Source organism: Antrostomus carolinensis, unplaced genomic scaffold, assembly GCF_000700745.2.
Source record: "Antrostomus carolinensis isolate BGI_N321 unplaced genomic scaffold, ASM70074v2 scaffold5167, whole genome shotgun sequence".
Taxonomy (NCBI): Eukaryota; Metazoa; Chordata; class Aves; order Caprimulgiformes; family Caprimulgidae; genus Antrostomus; species Antrostomus carolinensis.
In genome coordinates this window covers 37,784-57,368 of record NW_010327899.1, presented here as the reverse complement: position 1 = coordinate 57,368, position 19,585 = coordinate 37,784, and the positions used below count along the sequence as shown (strand labels likewise).

At 35.6% G+C, this 19,585-nt stretch overlaps 1 protein-coding gene across 1 annotated transcript in view; it reads right to left on the bottom strand.

Moving 5' to 3' along the window:
• Positions 1-828: 828 nt before the first annotated feature.
• LOC104528121 (E3 ubiquitin-protein ligase MYCBP2-like) overlaps positions 829-19,585 on the bottom strand; it is a gene marked incomplete at both ends in the record, with an annotated part of 54,530 nt that continues 35,773 nt past the window's right edge. Inside the window, 12 exons of the mRNA XM_029085967.1 lie at positions 829-894; positions 1,187-1,411; positions 2,068-2,224; positions 3,407-3,567; positions 6,444-6,593; positions 8,589-8,788; positions 9,218-9,375; positions 10,986-11,180; positions 11,994-12,238; positions 13,050-13,219; positions 13,704-15,347; positions 17,903-18,004. Coding sequence (XP_028941800.1) covers positions 829-894; positions 1,187-1,411; positions 2,068-2,224; positions 3,407-3,567; positions 6,444-6,593; positions 8,589-8,788; positions 9,218-9,375; positions 10,986-11,180; positions 11,994-12,238; positions 13,050-13,219; positions 13,704-15,347; positions 17,903-18,004 — 3,473 coding nt within the window. The remainder of the gene's footprint in view (positions 895-1,186; positions 1,412-2,067; positions 2,225-3,406; positions 3,568-6,443; positions 6,594-8,588; positions 8,789-9,217; positions 9,376-10,985; positions 11,181-11,993; positions 12,239-13,049; positions 13,220-13,703; positions 15,348-17,902; positions 18,005-19,585) is intronic.

Here is a 19,585-nt window from a genome sequence, read left to right as displayed (position 1 = left end):
GTTTTGAGCCCAAAATGGTAACTGCCTGCTTGAAACCTTACATACCTTTCATGGGTCACATCAGTGTCAGAATGCAAAATATTTTTCTCTGTGTAAAAAAACCCATGCATCAATCATTTGGTTTAGCAACAGATGTGTAAAGACCAAATACCATTCTGAACTTGAGTCTCCGGACAAAAGTCTTCAGCTACCTGAAGCTGAAAACTAAAATGGGAGGGTAAAATGTTTGCTATAAATGTGTATTAGACCATGTAACTAGAAAAATTTGTGTTGAGGGTAAATGATTTATTTTCTCCTTTCTCATGGCATTCTGCTTCTGCTAACTCTTTAAACTGCATTTATCTAATGAAAAATTATTCCCTGAAGCAGATAAAAGGCAATGACAGTGCAACACTAAAAAGTCAGGCATCAGAATATCTAATAATGTGTAATACTACTTAATGCAATTATTTCAGGTATATTCAGATATAAGTACCCTAAAAGAAATCAAACATCTTGTTGGACCTTATAAAATGCAACGTAAACAGTCTTTTTGGAAACTTTCTACACCATCTGTCCTTTCAGCTGTAGCAATTAAACAAAAATAAAGGATCGTTTTATATTACCCTGTTCTGTTTCAGTAAAAGAGTAAAAGCTTGATCAATATTCAGCATATGACTGAATTCTGTCATTAATAATACATTATTTTCCAAGAATATTATGAAGTCTGATATTTGTAAAATAATTTATCTATCACAAGAAATAAAAACTATTTGCTTAGAAAAATCTCTGCTCTATGAAGACAAAAAATGATGGCAACTTTTCAATGTCAACTGCTAAAATGTTTACCTGCTTTATTCTGCAGAGATCTTCTACTGCCTTGCCAGTTAGGAAGGTCATTGAAGTCACTTTGTTCTGCAACAGACAAGCAAAATAAGAACAAAACACTTCAAACGAGGACCATTCTTACTACTTATTCCGTATTAAGAGTACATATATAAAAGAGAGACAATTTGTTTCATAACAAGAATAAATAAATAAATAAATAAATTTAAAAGTGATCAAAACCAAGGACAAAGAATTCCAAACTGAATTAAAATTACAAACTGAACTGGACAAATGAAATGGTGGTTGTTCTTGATTGATAAGTATATACGACTGACTATGCACCTTCGATGAGAGATATTTCATTTCATTTTCCTCTTACCCCAAGATCTCTGGAATTGTCTACATGAACACACACAAAACGTGCATTGATTCCTTTTACACAGTTAATTGTGATGTTCTTAGTTTTGTTTTTATCTTCATCTCCTGACTCCCAGAACGTTTCTGTAGACCCATCTGTTAAACTACCAATCATGGCAGGTCGGCTTGATGTTTTAATGTCAACAATGCTGGTGAGGTCTTTTAGACAAACCACTATACACAGTTCCTGTGAAAACAAATGAAAATATTTAAAATATCTGAAAGTAAGCCAAAATACAGACATTCTTTGCCATTTTTAAACTATACAGACATTTTTATTCCGAAAAATATGCTCTCTGAATGAAAGAAGAAATTTATCATTTATCAGTTCAAATTATTCAGCCCTTTAAACCAAAGGAAATATTCATAGCTAACAGCTGAATATATTAGTAAATGCCTAAATGTATTAATAAATGGAAGAAAGCACTTTAAAGATATTCACCAGGAGTATTACTTTGTACTCCTCGAATAACAGAAGGAAAAAAGATATAAGCGCCTAAGAACTGGAAGTACACAACATTTAAAAAAAGAACTAACTCAATGAACCAAATGAACTAACTAAATGAAATCTAAGAGACCCTCAAACACTGTACTTGCAAACAAGCACTTCCAAGCACTGCTCCAAAACTTATGTTTGAGTGGTATACAGGCTAAGGGTCAATATTTGAACTTCTAAAGCTAAATATGAGAACCAGAATATCAGCAGCAAGATCCCAAACTGAGATACATCCAATGAAATATCACACTGCAATAAAGAATGTTTTAATTAAAACAGAATTATCACAGGAAGCACAGGCTGTTCATAATAGATCTCTGCTTCTGAATGAGAGGTGTAATACTTGCCTGATTCATGACTTCAAAACCAGACTGAATACTGATACTAAAACTCTCTTCGCTATCTCCATCATCAGATTTAGACAAAATATTGTTGATATGATGAAAAACATTGCTCTGGTGCAGGAATTGGTGATCAGATTGTTTGAATTTGAGACTCCAGCACCTGAAAACACATTTAGTGGACTTTGAAATTTTGAATATTATTTAAAAGATATAATCTAACAGTGAAACTATTAGTTAAATCTTTGTTTCTCAAAACATTAATAAAATTTTAACTTCAACTTTTTGTAGGATGGGTTGCATCAAGAGAAGTGTGGCCAGCATGTCAAGGGAGGTGATTCTGCCCCTCTACTTTACTCTACTCTCGTGACACCCCACATGGCATACTGCATCCAGTTCTGGGGTCTTCAACCTAAGAAGGACATGGACTTGCTGGAGCAAGTCCAGAGGAGGGCCACCAGGATGACAGGCTGAGAGAGTTGAAGCTGTTCAGCCTGGAGAAGAGAAAAGGCCTTAGAGCAGCCTTCCAGTACCTGAAGGGGCCTATAGGAAGGGTGGGGAGGGACTTTTTATGAGGACAGGCAGGGACAGAACAAGGGGAAATGGCTTTAAACTGGAAGAGGGGAGGTTTAGATTAGATATTGAGAAGATATTCTTCACTGTGAGGGTGGTGAGACACCGGCACAGGTTGCCCAGAGAAGTTGTGGATGCCCGCTCCTTGGAAGTGTTTAAGGCCAGGCTGGATGAAGCTTTGAGCAACCTGGTGTAGTGGAAGGTGTCCCTGCTGATGGCAGGGGGGTTGGAACTAGATGATCTTTAATGTCCCTTCCAACCCAAACCATTCTATGATTCTATGATTTTAAGTCTTTCTATGTATCATTTTGAGGAAGGTAGGAATAAACTTCTCTTAGAATTTTAACAGTGAATATAATAATTAGTATTCAACTTTTATCTTTGAGACAGATAGACAGGAAAAATTTCAAACAATTTAAAGTTATTATTCAGATGACAGATTTCTGAGCAAAAGATATGCTACTATGCACACACACACACACAGATACTACACTACCCTATTATTCAGTAATATGGTTGTTTTTCATAGTGGATATAGTATAGAATTTACGAGTAAATACATTTTTCTCTACAAAATCTTTTATACTATTATTTATATGTATAAATACATACATACATCTTTTACACATATCTTTCCTATGCATAAGGATAGACCCTTTCCTTTTCACACAGGCACATAAAACTGTTTCAAACTTCTATCTACATTGCAAAATCTTTTCATGTGTAATGTTAAGTTTCCAGCCTTTTAAGAATTTTCTTAATTTGTATTTACCTTAAGGCCATTTGCTGTAATGCACTACCACTGGGAAGGGACATCATAAGATCAGAGATTGTCTGGAGAAGGCGATGAAAAGTGTGGGGTAATGGGTGAGCTGCTTCGCCCGCAATCACTATGTCTGACAGAGGATGTTCACATACTCTTGTGTCTTTTTCCTAAGATGCAAAGCAATCAGTATGTTGTTAACAGACTTTCAGTGAAAAAAGGTTAAATAAATAGAGATAAAAACATTTTTGATGTATGCAACAATCCTATAAAAAAATGTGAACTTCAAAGCAGTTCCTGGCAGATAATTTTTACAATAACAAGTTACACATGAACACCAAACAAAGAATTCAGGAAGTACACTGTATACTACCACATATTTCTCATGACTGAAATATGTGAAACATTACGTTGCAATAATTTGAAAACAAAAAAAATTAGAAAAAATAACATATTCCAACTGTTAATAATGACTTTTTTGAGCAGCAAAAACCAGCCATAACAAACTTGCTAATCAAGCTAAGGCTAACAGCTGCTTTATTTCATTAGAGCCATGAAAATAATGATTCTTAGTTAATGCGACAGTATCAGAACGGCTGTGCCTTGGGAGCCAAGTCCCACCAGGCAGTGGGTACGAAGGCAGTGGTAGAGGAGCAGAGAGGGTGGAGACCAGCAAGGTGTGGTTTGGGGAAGAGTAGCAGAGAAAAAGACGGAGGTTCTGATCACGATACCCTATTTCAGAAGGCAAGGAAAGACATCTATGAAGGATATAAACTGTTTCCTCTGCTTCTTTTTTAGAAGAAAATCTGATCCTGCTTGAACTATGGAACCCAAAATAATGACATGGAAAGCCAGATTCAAACTTCTTATTTTAAACCCATTAAATTGTCTATGTATATTCCTGCAAGTAGGTTTCCCATGGACCTTGACTGCTTGAATGCCGATAAATGCTATGGTATTATTTGAAATGAATTTTAGGCACATGCTTACCTAGACAAGAATCATCAAACCAGACATTTCTCTGTACTTTCTTGGCGGGCATAATGTGGTAAAGTGTACTCAGCATATGAAGTAGTAAGCATGAGATTGAACTCTACACTAAATACAATAAATTATTCAGAAAAAGTTCAAAATCTAGGTATTCTCCTTGACCCCACAGTTCCTATCTACACAGATAGCATATTGCTCCCCCCTGTCTTCTCTGCAGCTTAGTAATTCTTGCATCTTGTTTTATTTTAGCAAGGACATTGCCCTTGAACCTGCATCTTACGTTAAACCATTCATGGTTCTAGATCCCCATCCCCCATTTTTACAGAATACATCACTGGGATTTCTCATCCTCTCCCAGTATATTAAAATAATATCTAAAAATATTTCCATAAAAAAAAGAAACCCAGTTGTGGAAAAGCACCAAACTGCCTTGAATTTATTACACTGTGTACATATATTTACATGACTATTTTTATCATATGTTCAGACTGCTGAAGGATGATGTTTTGATTTGAATATACATCATCTGAGTTATATTTAACAATGAGCTAAAAACTGTTGCCAGTTTCTTGTATGCCATAAAATTATAATCATAGCCAAGTAACCAAGGGGAATTTTTAAGTCCCACCCTCATTATATCAAAAGAGAAATGGCATTCCCACCAGAGCAGAAGTGGCATATTTTAACATTCCTTTCTAACGTACTTTACCTTTCAGTCAGTAATTATCCAAACTACAGTTAAGACAGTATTTGTTTATTCTTTTATATAGTAAAGATTCTTATTTTGGAGGATGACTAGCACAAAGATCAGTGGAAACACATTTTCCCACTCTGTTCTAGCAGCACTTTTGATGCAGCAGTTGAAATTTTTACACAGCAGAAAATTGTTGGAGCCAAGCACAGAAACAATATTTAGAATATAACACATAGAGCTATTACAAATGGGATTTAATGTGTACATACAATAATCTGGCACACTTGAAAATAAGTAAGTAGAATTAGAAATCTGCATGTTGATACAGTAACATGGAAAAGTTTGTATCCCACATAAAATTTAGGACAAGATTACAGTTGCTTTATAAACAACTGCAGCAATGTACCAGGGTTGATGTGCTGAAAAGACTCGTTTCAGAACTTCTCAGTTCAAAGCTGGACTAGATTTGAAGTGATAAAAATTACCCTGACTTACTAACAGCACTAGCATGCTTTCTTGAGCTATGATAATGTTTTCAGAGCTAAATCTAGAAAAGATTGTAAGAATATACCTTTTGAAAAAGTAATATGTTAGACTATACCATTTTACATGCTACATTTTCAGAACTAAATATAGATTTTTTCTTAAATCACTAAATTAACTATATCCAGTGTATATACAATTACTTTTATAGATATATATATAATTACATAGATTAACTATAGGTTTTCAGAATTAACAACAGACTTTTCTTTTCCAGACAAATTTAAGGAAAAACTTCTTTACTGTGAGGGTGTCAGAGCACTGGAACAGGCTGCCCAGAGAGGTTGTGGAGTCTCCATCTCTGGAGATGTTCAAAACCTGCCTGGACGCTTTCCTGTGCAACCTGTTGTAGGGAACCTGCTTTAGCAGGGGGGTTGGACTAGATGATCTCCTGAGATCCCTTCCAACCCCTGTGATTCTGTGGTTCTTAAAGTACTGAAAGACTTTTTGGGGAGTAAAGGAAGAAGAAAAAGCAAAAAGTGAATTTTTTTGTTACTGTATTAGCAATGTTCTTGTGCTTTTTTTTAATTCCCCTTCTTTCCCATGAATACTCACAAAAAATATGCATTAAAAGACTAATTCATCAGCACACAAAATATGGAGATTTTAGGAGAAAAATTAATTTATCTATAACTCAAAAGAGTTCAACTGCAATTTAAGACTAAGAATCTTTATTCCACAATTAAGGTTCTGTTTCACAGATATAAGAAATGGGGTTTTTTGTGTTTTTTTTAAAACATATAAGAAAAATTTTTCTAAACTGACCACAAACTCAACAGAGATACTGTATTTACAAAAGGAATGCTAAACCTCACTTACTTGTTCTGCATTTTCTTTATTTGATTTATTTTCTTCATCCTCCTCCTCTTCAGGCTCTACAGGTGCAGGAGTCAGGGAAGCCACAAAATGCCATAAAATATCATGAAGAGAAGTTGTTTGAATGACATTACACAGAAGCCAGTTGAAAGCCTAAAATAAAATATACACAAGGAGTTATTAATTGGTTAAGAAAACCTGGAGTAAAACAGTTTCTTAAACCACTTATGTAAGAAGATGCACTGATGCTTTTGGACAAGCAAAAATTAATGCAGAGGTCTTCAAGCAAGACACACTGCTCTGTAGCTAAAACAGTTTATTAAAATAACTGTATTACAGGGGACATACAAAAGTAATTCACAAACACCATATAGAAAAATAAGGTCTTTGAAAAAATCTTTAAGGATCAAAAAGCAAAGTTCTTATGCATTTTTAGAGATTATCACAGGATGAGGTGGCAGCACTCCTTATTATTCAAATTGGTTAAAAAAATAAAGATCCTTTTAAATTTAGAACTCTGTAGGCTGAGATCTGGTTTCCTTGCTTTGTCTCTGCCATTGACTGAATTAATCAAAACAATACAGCCACTTAAAAAAAAAATAAAAAAATCCCAGAATGTTGGGGACTGGAAGGGATCTCGAAAGATCATCCAGTCCAATCCCCCTGCCGGAGCAGGAACCTAAATGAGATCACACAGGAAGGCGTCCAGGCGGGTCTTGAATGTCTCCAGAGAAGGAGACTCCACAACCTCCCTGGGCAGCCTATTCCAGTGCTCTGTTACCCTCACAAATCAAAACAGTGGGGAAAAAAAGGGGTTTTAAATTGTAACATTCTTCTATTCTTCTAAAAACAGTAATACTTCTGCACATTGATGTTTCAAAATTTGGTGGGTGGTACTTATAGAAGAGATGTGGTTTTTACTTTATGTGAGAAAATCCACCTATATTTTCACGTTACAAGTACCTGGAAAATATCCTTGCTGTATACAAGTTCAGAAGAAACTTTACTAAAGCCTAGCTGAAATTAAAAACAAATGGCCTCAATAAGGATACCTCTTGCAGCTTTTATCAAAGCAACCGATCTTTAATGGATCTTTTGTTTACTCATTTCACACTACGAGTTGTGAAATATCTAGAGATTTGAAAAAGTAATGGCAAGTAAGACCAGGAAGAAGCTGAGCAAATGAGGAGAAAACAGTATCTGTAAAATTGATTTTTGCAGCTGTATTCTTTTATCAGAGATTTTCTACGCAACATGTCACAGAATCATAGAATGGTATAGTGTGGAAGGGGCCTTAAAGATCATCTAGTTCCAACCCCTCTGCCATCAGCAGGGACACCTTCCACTAGACCAGGTTGCTCAAAGCCTCATCCAGCCTGGCCTTGAACCCTTCCAGGGAGGGAGCATCCACAATGCCTCTGGGCAACCTGTGCCAGTGTCTGACCACCCTCACAGAAAAAAAATTCTTCCTAATATCTAATCTAAATCTACTCTAATAGTTTATAGCCATTGCCCCCTGTTCTGTCACTAACTGCCCTTGTAAAAAGTCTCTCCCCAACCTCCCTGTAGGCCCCTTCAGGTACTGGAAGACTATAAGGTCTCCCCAGAGCCTTCTCTTTTCCAAGCTGAACAGCCCCAACTGTCTCAGCCTGTCCTCATAGGAGAAGTGCTCCGGTCCTTTGATCATCCTGGAGGCCCTCCTCTAGACTCGCTCCAGTAGGTCCATGTCCTTCTTATGTTGGAGACCCCAGAACTGGATGCAGTACTACAGCTGGGGTCTCACAAGAGCAGAGCAGAAGGGCAGAATCACCTCCTTCAACCTGCTGGCCACACTTCTCTTGATGCAGCCCAGGATATGGTTGGCCTTCTGGGATGCGAGCGCTGTTGAGCTTCTTGTTCACCTATACCCCAAGTCTCTCTCCTCAGGGCTATATATATACTCCTCAGGGCTTTCATATATACTATGTAAGAAGGTTTACAGGCAATACTTTTGTATTCATAACTTTTAGAGTTAATGATACAAGCAAGTGAATATTTTACTGCACATTAAAAAAAAATTCATAGGAAAATTCATTAAAAAAAGAATTCTGAGACAGAATTTACAAATGTCTTATTCTGATCATACAAGATCCATTAGTACATTAATACCTCCATGGCAAAGACTCGGCAAGCAGATTTCCGTAAGGCTTGTTTCATTGCTATTTCAAGTCCTTCCAGATCATGATGCTGGATTACAAATGCCAATACTGGCCACTGGAAATTTCTCTCTCCTTTGGAAAGAGAGCTGTGGGCGGAGATTAACCGAGAAAGTTCAGGAGATGGATGTCTCAGGAGTGAGGACCCCACTTCTATTCAAAAGCATAAAAATATGCATAATTAGTTTCTTTGCATTACAATTTTGTAGACACAGTAAAAATGAAAAGCAATAAAGAAATTTTAGAGCTGATATTTTTGTTCATTTCTTCTTTGACAAAAATGCATTAAAAAAGGAGTGTGGAAAAATTATGCTTCAACTGAGAAAGAAAATACCACTGTACACTTTTAAATCAAGCAAAAAAGATTCACCCCAAATTTCAGAACAGCAGTAATTCCTGAGCTGTTCTTAGGCTAATCCTGTGTGGATTAACAAACAGCTAATGATTATTAATAAACAGAAATAAAAGGCATTACATGCATTCATAAAAAGTTGTATTTGTCTACAGTTTCCAAGAAGAACTGCAAATCCAATGCCATATCCTCAAATACTTTTTCACTGCTGCTGATGTCTGTGCTCTTACCCGCATCCCCACTGTTGACCCGTCTCCTCGGGATCGCCTTTACACGCGCTGGCAAAATCGAGTGCTGCTTGTCATATTCTGATGCAACGACTGAATATGATCTTTGAAAGACTGTACGCTTCGCAAGATCTGTATCTGTTATGGGACTGGTTTCCAAACTACAAAGAAATCAGTGAAGTTACAGACCCATTAACAAATACATAAAGTATACTTGAATTATACATAAATATTAAATCAACAAACATGCATTTCATAACGACAATGCTATTACTGCATGGGAGTTTGTCTTATGTACCTAATAACTGTTTAAATGCTGGAAAAGAAGGAACACATTAGAATTACACATGGTGAAAAAACATGCAAGTGCTTTATAAACAAATGTAATGATGCACATGGTAAGTTCCAGGAATTTAAGTAATTTTTTTAGAGAGAATACAAACATTCAGATCATGCCTGAATTGAAGTTTCAGACCAAATTTGCCCTCAGAATGCACGTGAAAATATCTATGGAGTGAATTTTTAATATGCAAGCCAACTGAAATTTAGAACTTTATGTGAAGGAAAAGTTTCTAGCATCATTAGCCTTAAAGCTAATTTTCAATTGCTACGGCTACGCCTCTGACATGTTTTACTCCTTACCTTCAGTGGACTTCTTACAGTCTGCAGAAGAACTCCCAGCTTATGCTGTCCCTATAGGCCTCAGGAGACCATGGTGTCCACAGTTACAATAAAGGAATATACCAAAACGATGCACTCTTAAGGAGTTTTGTTAGTAAAGGTCTATTTCTGAAAAGACTACATTGTAGATTGTAGTATTCCAATACACTGTTTTTGCAGTCAGTAAAAAAATATAACAGATTGAAATAGAAACAGATTAAAATCAAGTTTTCTCTTCCTTACACCCTCATTATAATATGAGGAATCACTGTTTGACATCTGAAAACACCAAACATCTAAGTTGATTCCAGACTATTAGTAAGTAAGAGCCATTTTATTCCTGGCAAAACAAAAAATTCTGTAATTGCTTTAATTAGATCATAGTAAAGTTAATGAGATCAGAAACTGGCTTAACCTGACAGAAACCATCTAGCACTCTGGGTCCTAGATAGTATTAAGTTGTCATTTCTTCAGTGACATTTTAACTTCCTACAGAAAGAAGCAGAAACATTTGCTTTGAAAAACGTAAGGTAATGAAATTCCATCCTGTTCAAACTGCCCTTCAGAATGAAATCCCGGAAGAAAGACAACAGCTACTTCCTTTCAAAAAGGTCATTTATCTGCACTACAGTCAGTTGTGAACAAAAAGAACCCTGAAGATCCCTTCTTCATTTCTGCAGTTCTGGAGATTCTGAAAAAATTGTATTTGTCTATGGGGAAAGAAGCAGGCCTGGAGTATGGACTATGGATAAATTTCCCTGAGCTATGCCAGAGTCCTTATCGATTTCTGAACAAGCTTTTTTCGTATTTAGGTTGTAAAACCAAGACCTTTCTAGAGAGAAGCAATTGCTTTGCATTACAGTTAAAAATTTCAAATTCAATTTGCAAATCTGCCTTGATTGCTAGTGGCTGAAAATTCAATCAATATGCTGTGATTCACTGAAGATATTTTTCTAACTACAGATTGGCTTTTTGGCTTTTTTGCTGCCACTTCAAAGACTCATCTGGAATGATCTGATACTTTAGCTACTTAACTATAGCAATGTTTTCCTTTTTTTTTTCTTTCCCCCTCCCATAAATTAGTGTTATGCTAACACTTTAGCATTTGTACGTAGAACCCAGAATTACAAGGAAGTACCTTGGGGGCATAGATTTCATGTTACTCTCTGGCTCTTCAAAGACATTTGGGCTTGCATCAGGAGTAACTGAGATGTACGGTGCAGGTACTGAAGTTGAGCGCAGGTACCTCATCTCATCCTGGAAGAGGTTGTCATCCTGGTACCCAACAAAATTTTCATGATGATGCCTAGATCAAAGTAGATTTTTAAAATTAGGATTAAGGATTACATTCATGAAACACAAACACATGCAAAAGTCCTCTGCCAATACATTTAGCCAGCCAACACTATTAATTTACTCCTCACCTAATGCATTTAAACTGGTTGTGACTTACAAGTGTTACTGGAAAATATAATGGCATTTTCAACCAACAAAGAGTGGGGATTGCCCTTTGCTATCTTTAGTATTTTCATTAGGTACTTTCTTTGTGAATTTTAGGCCCAAATGTCTATTCATCATAAACATAAGACATGGAGGTATTTAAAGGACGTGTAGATGTGGTGCTTACAGACTTGCTTTAGTGGTGAACTTGGCAATGCTGGATTTACGGTTGGACTAGATGATCCTAGTGGTCTTTTCCAACCAAACTGTTCTATGATTACAGTGAAGTGTACTTAGAAATACCAAGTAAGCACAAGTCTTCTGCTTTCCTTCTTACTAATTTTAACTAGTGAAGAGAGAAAAGTGGCACAAACATTTGCTACTAACCCACTAAGTTAAAACTCTCCAGGAAGTTAAATTCTTTGGACAGCAACTAAACTGTTGTTAAAAAAATATTTAGCACCCAAAAACTACTCAGATTATATTTGATCCTTGGAACAAATACAACCTAAGAAATTTAACAAGATCTTGGAAATGAAAGAACAACAAAGATAATAAAGAATTAGGAAAAAAATGTATTTTTCTATGTAAGTTTTAGTTTAGTTTATACACACATTTTTACCCAACAGTAAAAATAGATGAGTGTTAAAATAAATATTCATAAAATTCCTTTAATTACCTTGCTAAAGTCTGTAGATAGAGACACGGCATTTTGATGGGAAAGTCTTCAGAAATTCCTTCTTTGACACTGGGAAGTTGAGATTGGAATGCTTTTGCAGGGTGATAGCAGAGGATACTGGGCTCAGCAGCACTACTCAGAGACAGTAAGTACAGTGCATTGGCTTTAATCACTTGATGAGCTTCCATAGTTGGCAAGGCACGAGGAGTCTTAACTTGCATTGGTTTTCTCCTAGATTGTTTAATCTAGAGAAATTTTAAAAAGGTATTTAAATTACACTTTATCACAGGAAAAGCTGACAATATCACTTTAGTATTAAAAGTTGCTTGATTCTTCCTGTAAAAAATTTTTTCTATTACAAAATGGAACTTCTATTATTTTCATAACTCTGCAAACTTTTAATAAACAGCTGAAAGTTTTGATGTTTGCCTCAGAATTTTTTTTTTCCCCAAGAAATTTCAACAAATTTGGTTTCAAAAATAAAGTTAAATTAGCATTGCTCTGCTTATCTTAAAACTTGAACATATTTGTATACTTTAAGCAAGAATATGAAATTGGTCCTGGAAGACCAATATAAGAGGAACATCTTTCTTACTATTTCCATTAAAAATTGCTCTACTTTGCCCAGTGTTTGGCTTCTGTATCCAGCGATCTGGATGATTAAGATCATTAAAGAAACTATAAACACACAAAGTTAAAACAGTACTTGTATTTCAGTAAACGAATAAAACAGAATTCAAAGTTAAATAAATTGACACATACGTCTAAAAATTAGGTACTACATTCAATGCTACAGCTGTACTGGATAAAAAAATAATATTACTTTACAAATTTGAAAACACTACTGTCTGAAGGGAGGAAATCTGGTCAGAAGTAATCAGTGAAGTTTCTATCTTCATATTTTAAACCTATCAATAAAATAAGTGAATATTCCAAGTTCTTAAAAAATTCTGAAATTCCAAATTTTTTAAACTGGCCCTACCTTATTTTCAAGTTGTGGACACAGTACTATTAAGCAGATGAAGAGCTAAACATATGAGAAACAGATGAAAATACCTTCTCCCTTGCTGCTGCTTGCTTTTCACGGAGATACTTTTCTCTGCATCGATCGCAAACCAAATACCAAGTGCTTCCTCCAATACCACCATCGCCACAATTACCAGCCCAACCTCCACAAAAGTGCCCGATGCTATTATAACCTTGGCCACCTGCATAACGGCCACAACCTACATTGGGGAAAAAGATGAAAAAAAAAAAAAAAAAGTTATTTAAAAAGAAGGATTATTGTTGTATTATTACTGTAAAAGAGGGATTGAGAGGGGGAAGGAAACTGCTTGTCTTTTCCTGGTCTAAATTTATCCTTTTCTGTATCTCTGAACTGACTAAAACACAAGCTGCACGTCCATGTGTCCCACCAGTATCTAAAGAATCCAAATGCACTGTAGTTTTCAAGTTTTTATTATGAATTTGTCCAAAGTATCAATAGCTCCCTAATTCAGGATTGTATTTTACAAGACAAATTGTCTAGAGACTTGAACTGGATTTTTTTTTTTTCAAAGATACATTTTAACCACCTCCCCCACCAAGTTATTAAAATTAAAACGTTAGACAAGACAACCACACATTTTCATAACAGTAACTAACACCAAAATATGTGTGTGCAATATATTTTACAGATGGACACGGTAATGAAAAAATACATAATCCTACCTGGATGAGCCTGCCTCATGTGGTAAGTCACTGGATATGGATGGGATTCTCCACACAACTCACAGATGGTGTCTTTTTCAGGTCCTCCCACTGCAAGCTGGGCCATCTCACCAAAAAGATTTCCCCTTGGCCTAGTTTCAACCTTTTCTTTTTTCTTTTTCTCTTTTTTGGTTTTCTTGTTATCTTTGTCACTTTCCTTCTTCTTTAACACCGCACAAGAACCGGGACTCGGAAAAATCATGTTTTGGGAAGCTGCTTTAATGGTTGCTAAAGAAATATCTTCCCAGAAAGCTACCAAGTGTTGCAGTGTTAATGGAAGAGGAGACTTGGATTTCATTGTGTGATGACTGGATGTTTCAAAGGAGGTAGTTTCAGTTTTTCCATCCTCACACTTTTCATGCAGAGGTGGTTCTTTTAACATTGAGAGAACTTTGTTTTTATTGATGCTACCCATTTTAGATATATCTGGTCCATGAGGCGAGATGTTGAACATGTTAAGAGCAGATGATATCTCCAATGAATGTCTATTTTTCAGCTTGGTTTCTTTTTCCTCTGCAGGCTGTTGAGTAAGACTGCTTCGTATTGGTGCATGTTCTTTGGACAGTTCTGGATTAAACTTCAAAAAAGATGAACAAGCCATAGCATCATGAACTATTCCTTCATGCCAAAGAAACGCAGCAAATACAGCTCTAGCACATTCTGCAACAGAAGGTGACATTGCTTGCTTGGCAGGCTCTACAGGCTTGGAGCCATCGCCTTTGAAAAGAAAGCTGGATTTTTCCTTTTTGGGTCTTGTGTGCCTACCAGCACATTTACGGCTCACTTTTGGAGATGCTCTCATGTCTTGCTCATCTTTCAGTGGTGCTTTTCCTATGCTGAAATGAACTTTATTAGAACTGTCATCCAGACTTCTGAATTCTGTGTTGTCCTCACAGGTGCTATCTGTAATGCTGTTAGTCTTTAAAGTACTTGAAGTACATACCTCAACTACCTCACTGTGAAGATTTTCTTGCACAACATGAGGGGAAGGAGCTCTATTTTCAGTTTCTGTAACAGGTTTTCCATCTTTTGCAATAATTTTTGGTTTAGGTGAAGTGGACCTTCCCCTTAAGGGTTCTGTTAGCGGTACTTTCTTTTTGCGAAGGGTGTCTGGATCTAATGTGTAAGAATCTGATTTGGAGCGTTCTCGAGGAGGATCAAGTTTTGTTTTTACAGGGGATGAAGCTTTCTGAGGTAGAGTTTTGTCATTGGGTGATGAGGATCGTGGAGAACTAGCACCAGATCTAACAGTTGTAAGTGTTTTTGTCTTGGGAGAAGATGACCGGGTTCCTGGCCCTGGAGATTCAGCTCTCAGACCAGTAGTTGTTCTGCCATCAGTTTTTAGTGTTTGTAAGGTGTTGTGATTTGGAGACAAAGACCTGCTGTGAGAGTCTGACCGCAATTTTGCAGCATCTGATTTCAGCATAAGAGACTCACTGGCAGATAAGCCTTCTGTATTCCTAGGCTTCTTCTGGTCAGCAGCAGCTCTATTCATTCGTACATCAAGCTTGGGTGACCTGCAGTCAGCTCTGTGTTTTGATGACACATCTGATTTTCCTGCTGGCGAAATCGGTCTAGCAGCTCCTGTGAAATTCATTCGGTCACCTGTTTAGTGTATTTTATAATTAAATTATTATATTTTGACAGTGATACCTTTAGTAATACAAAACAAGAATTAAAGATATGAACATAAGATAAAAATCAAACACATGCTTCTGTTCATATCAAAATGAAAGGAAAAAAGGGAACTCTTTTTCCCTAGAATATTTTCAATAGATTTCGTCTCCCAAAGACACATACAAATAAGTGTTAGGAAATATTTACAGATAAAACACTACTACAGAGGTATCAAAAGGCATAGTTCACTATTTCCACAAACACCAATAAAGAAAGCACAATTTATATCCTTAGGTAAAACACCAAGTTAACTAAGTTTACCACAGCTGCAACAGAAACCAGGGACTATTTATTATCTCTGTGTGTGTTAACCTGACTGCAACAACAGACTTGCAGAAATGCCAAACGTATTACCAGCTTTATTTTCTCTAATGCTCAAAAGTCAGGAAATGTAGGAAGTAAACAGAGCTACAAGGCAAATTGAGTAAGAGTAATTGTTTAAAACAATTCATATTGATAATCTGAGGTAACCACCTTTTTTAAAACGACAAACTATCAATGTTCTGCTACCAGAACACAACCTACTAAAAAACCGCCCCCACCTTTTTCAGCCACTAAGCTAAACTGTTAACTCTGGTCTACGATGTCCTCTTATTTTGATGCATTAATTTGTTGCTCCTGTACACACTGACTTTGTACATATATTAATATACAAAACTATAAAAACTATGGGTATCTTGATATAAATACATACAAAACAAGTATATGCAAGTAAGTTGATCATTAAAGCAATCTGCTTCTAATAATTCTGTGAACACGCTCAGTTTCTCTTGTAGAATTGTATTTTCAAAATTAAGACAAGCAATGTTGAAATTACTGGCAAGCAATGCAGCAGTCATGAATTAAATATAACTGTCTCTCCACAAAGCATTACACTACAAAGTCTTGAACATGTAGGTAAGTTCTGATTTGAATGGGTTCTCATTAGCTAAACATGAAGTTTCTCTAGTAAAGCATGTAGAATTAGGTCACAGTACTTTGGATTAATTTACTTTTCTAGACACTGAATGTTTTTTTCTGCTATCTGGGTACATTTTTAGGGAAACAACTATTTGTTAAAAAAACCCCAGAGTTTCAATTAATCAGAGATTATTTGCAAATTTGGACCTTGATTTCTGATGGGAACAGAGAGGACAGGCAGTCATCTTTTATTCAGTACCTTCAGTATTTACTTAGAAGGTGGGAAGCCTCTGTTTACTTCCTTCTGTATTATGGGATCTGAACCAAATTCTTCCAGCTCTCAATCATGAAGCCTTATCCCTACACTAGAAAATATATAGAAGCATGGAATGATCTCAGTTTTTCCTACTGTTATCTCTCACAATACAAAAACAAATGTATTTTTTGGATCAAAGTCTAGCAAGTCAGATGTTTTCTCAGGTTACAGAACAGTTCTTATTATTTTGCTACCTCCATATTTACATAGCTCATAATAAAATAAACAGCAACAGGGAAAAGTGAAGAATACCTATACTAGAATATTAGGGCATTCTCCTGGCTTCCCAGGACATAACATAGTAGGAGTTCATACTTCTCCAGGCAGAGAAGAAATATTTTGTTTATATTCAGGAACAATATGCCAAATGTAAACACTAGAATATAATGAGAACATCTCAAACATAAACCTAAATTCTGAGAGTCTAATTTATCTTTGTTCTTTTGTCTTATGAGTCCTATAATTTTTTTTGGCGGGGGGGAAGGGAGAAGAGGAAGGGAAGAAATAGCATGGTACATCATGGTTAATAAAATTATTGTTCTTGCTAAAAGAAAAAAATAAAAGGTTCTTAAATATTAGTCCAAGCATTTTGCTGATGTCAGCTCAGTTATTCATCAGTTCTATTGATGAGATCTTTTGAGATGTCTTCTTTGTGATATATGAATTCAGAAATGTAAATTATAATTACTTTATACACAGTTTTCCCAGAAACAAATAAATAGACAAATAGATGAACTTAAGTGCTGCCAGATGAGAAAATACTCTAGATAGAACCTTTTACAGAATTTGCCATAAAGGAAAAAATAATGAAAAGATGACAACAGTCTTCTTGGAGGACATAAAACACTGCAAGCCACTCAGCAATGTATCAAATTCAAAGTATACGCATGAGTAGTGAACATCAAGCAAGAAAACTTTCTAGAACAAAACTGCTTATGAAAGGCATAGCTTAACAGTAGCTTCCAGCAATAAATAATCTCTTTTTAAAAACAAAGGTTTGGATTTGCACATATACAGGTAAATAATCCTAGTTAGCATTCTAGACTATCAGCACAAAAAAAAAAAAATCTCCCAAATGAAAAACTGCATGATCATGTAGCAGACTGCTTTATCTGTAAACAACAACAACAACAAAACCCCCATATATTTTTTACCCTTTCCTTTTCCATATTTTATAAGCAAGAAATGAAAATGAATGGAAGGAGAAAAAAAAAACATTTTGAGCATAAAATCTGAATAACCTTGCTATGTTGGCATGCATACCCACCCTTCAGTTTGTGAGAGAGAGATGAAATAGCAGAGGCAGGCCCAGCTACATCACTACTTTTGTAAATACGCTCACGAGAAGCAAGGCAGCAGGATGGAGTTTCTATAGTGGAAAACAGTTGCAGAGAAGCAGCACAGATTCAATGGAAAAAGCAGTAAAGATAAAAACAGCATTTCAAATGATATGCATCTCCTTTGTTAAGTATTCTGAATTCATTGTTTAGACTCCCACCTTAGTTTTAAATGAGAAACGGTTACTTCAAGATGTTTTCCCTGATCTAAATTTTAAAAGACTAGAAGATCTTCTGTGATTTCAATATTAGCTCGAGGATCTAAAGATGTAGTATGTGTAGATTAGCCATTGAGAGTTATGGTCTAGTATAAAAACAGTATCCAGGTTTCAGATGACCTCTGGTTTTAAATGTGAACTTTTAAACTGCAATATGGCCTTCTACATGTCAAATTCTCACATTATTTTGAGAAAATTACAAAACATACAGATGTTTGTCTTGGAAAGTCTCACTAATCACAGAAAAAAATGAAGAAAAATATTTTAAACCCATCAAAACTACCTGTTTTAAAATCTGAATGCATCTCAATAATGTAATGTTTTGAAAAACTCTATCTGTGTAAGGTGAACTTTATAAGTATTATCAAGAGACACAACTAGCAGCAAGAGGAGTTTCTATCAAACAGACATGAAAACAAATCTGTATCAACCCTTAAAAATAATGTTGCCTTAAGAAAATAACGAAAGTTAAATTCTGATACAATCCAATATAATTTCAGTATAGTAACTACTGACACCAAAGCTGTAAGAGATAGAGCTCCAAATGAAATTTGGAATAAGGCAACAGTAGGGACTTTTAATTTCAAGTCTATCATTTTACTTTCCTATAATGTTGGTTTTAATTCTAATTCCAACTCCTTTAGAAAAAAATTCTTGCAGCATTAATACTTTTAAAGAGATTGTGCATGTTAGAAGATGCTTTGTTTGAAAGAGGAGACTGTTTTGTACAAATGGAAGAAGACAAGTCTATTGAAAATAAGTTATTTCAGTTCCTGCACTGTTAAAAGACATCTTATTGTCTAGTACTACATTTATATAAGTATATTAAAAAACCTATCATAAGTAATGAGGAGTCTATAGACTCTACAGTAAGAAGGTGCTCACAAATGCTTATAGTATTTTATTATTTAAAACAAACAAACAAATCTCTATTTTCTCGATCCAGTATTAGCAAAAATTTAAGAATAGTATTACCTACTTTGATACCTACAAATGCTTTGGAGAGATCCAATACTAACTGTATTACTGCTGAGTAGCAGGATGCCATTCCACCAAATTTTTCAAAGCAAAATGCAGAAAAACACATTAGGAACACAAAGTAGCAGTGGAGGAACAATCTATAAATACAAGCTTGAAAATGGCAATTTGATATATAAGCATTCCAGTTTGTGAATAATTACTTTAAAATCTTTACTAAACCCGATTTCATGTACGCATGTTTTTGCTTCATTCTGTGTCTGAGAATACTTGCATTTTATAATGTTGCAATCTATCTTATGTTGAACATTGTCCTGCTTCTCAATCATCTCAAGGGGACTGTGGGTCAAAGAGAATGAGTTTCCCACATAATCTCCTTGCTGCCTTGGGAAACGATGGGTGTCTACCCAGCATTAA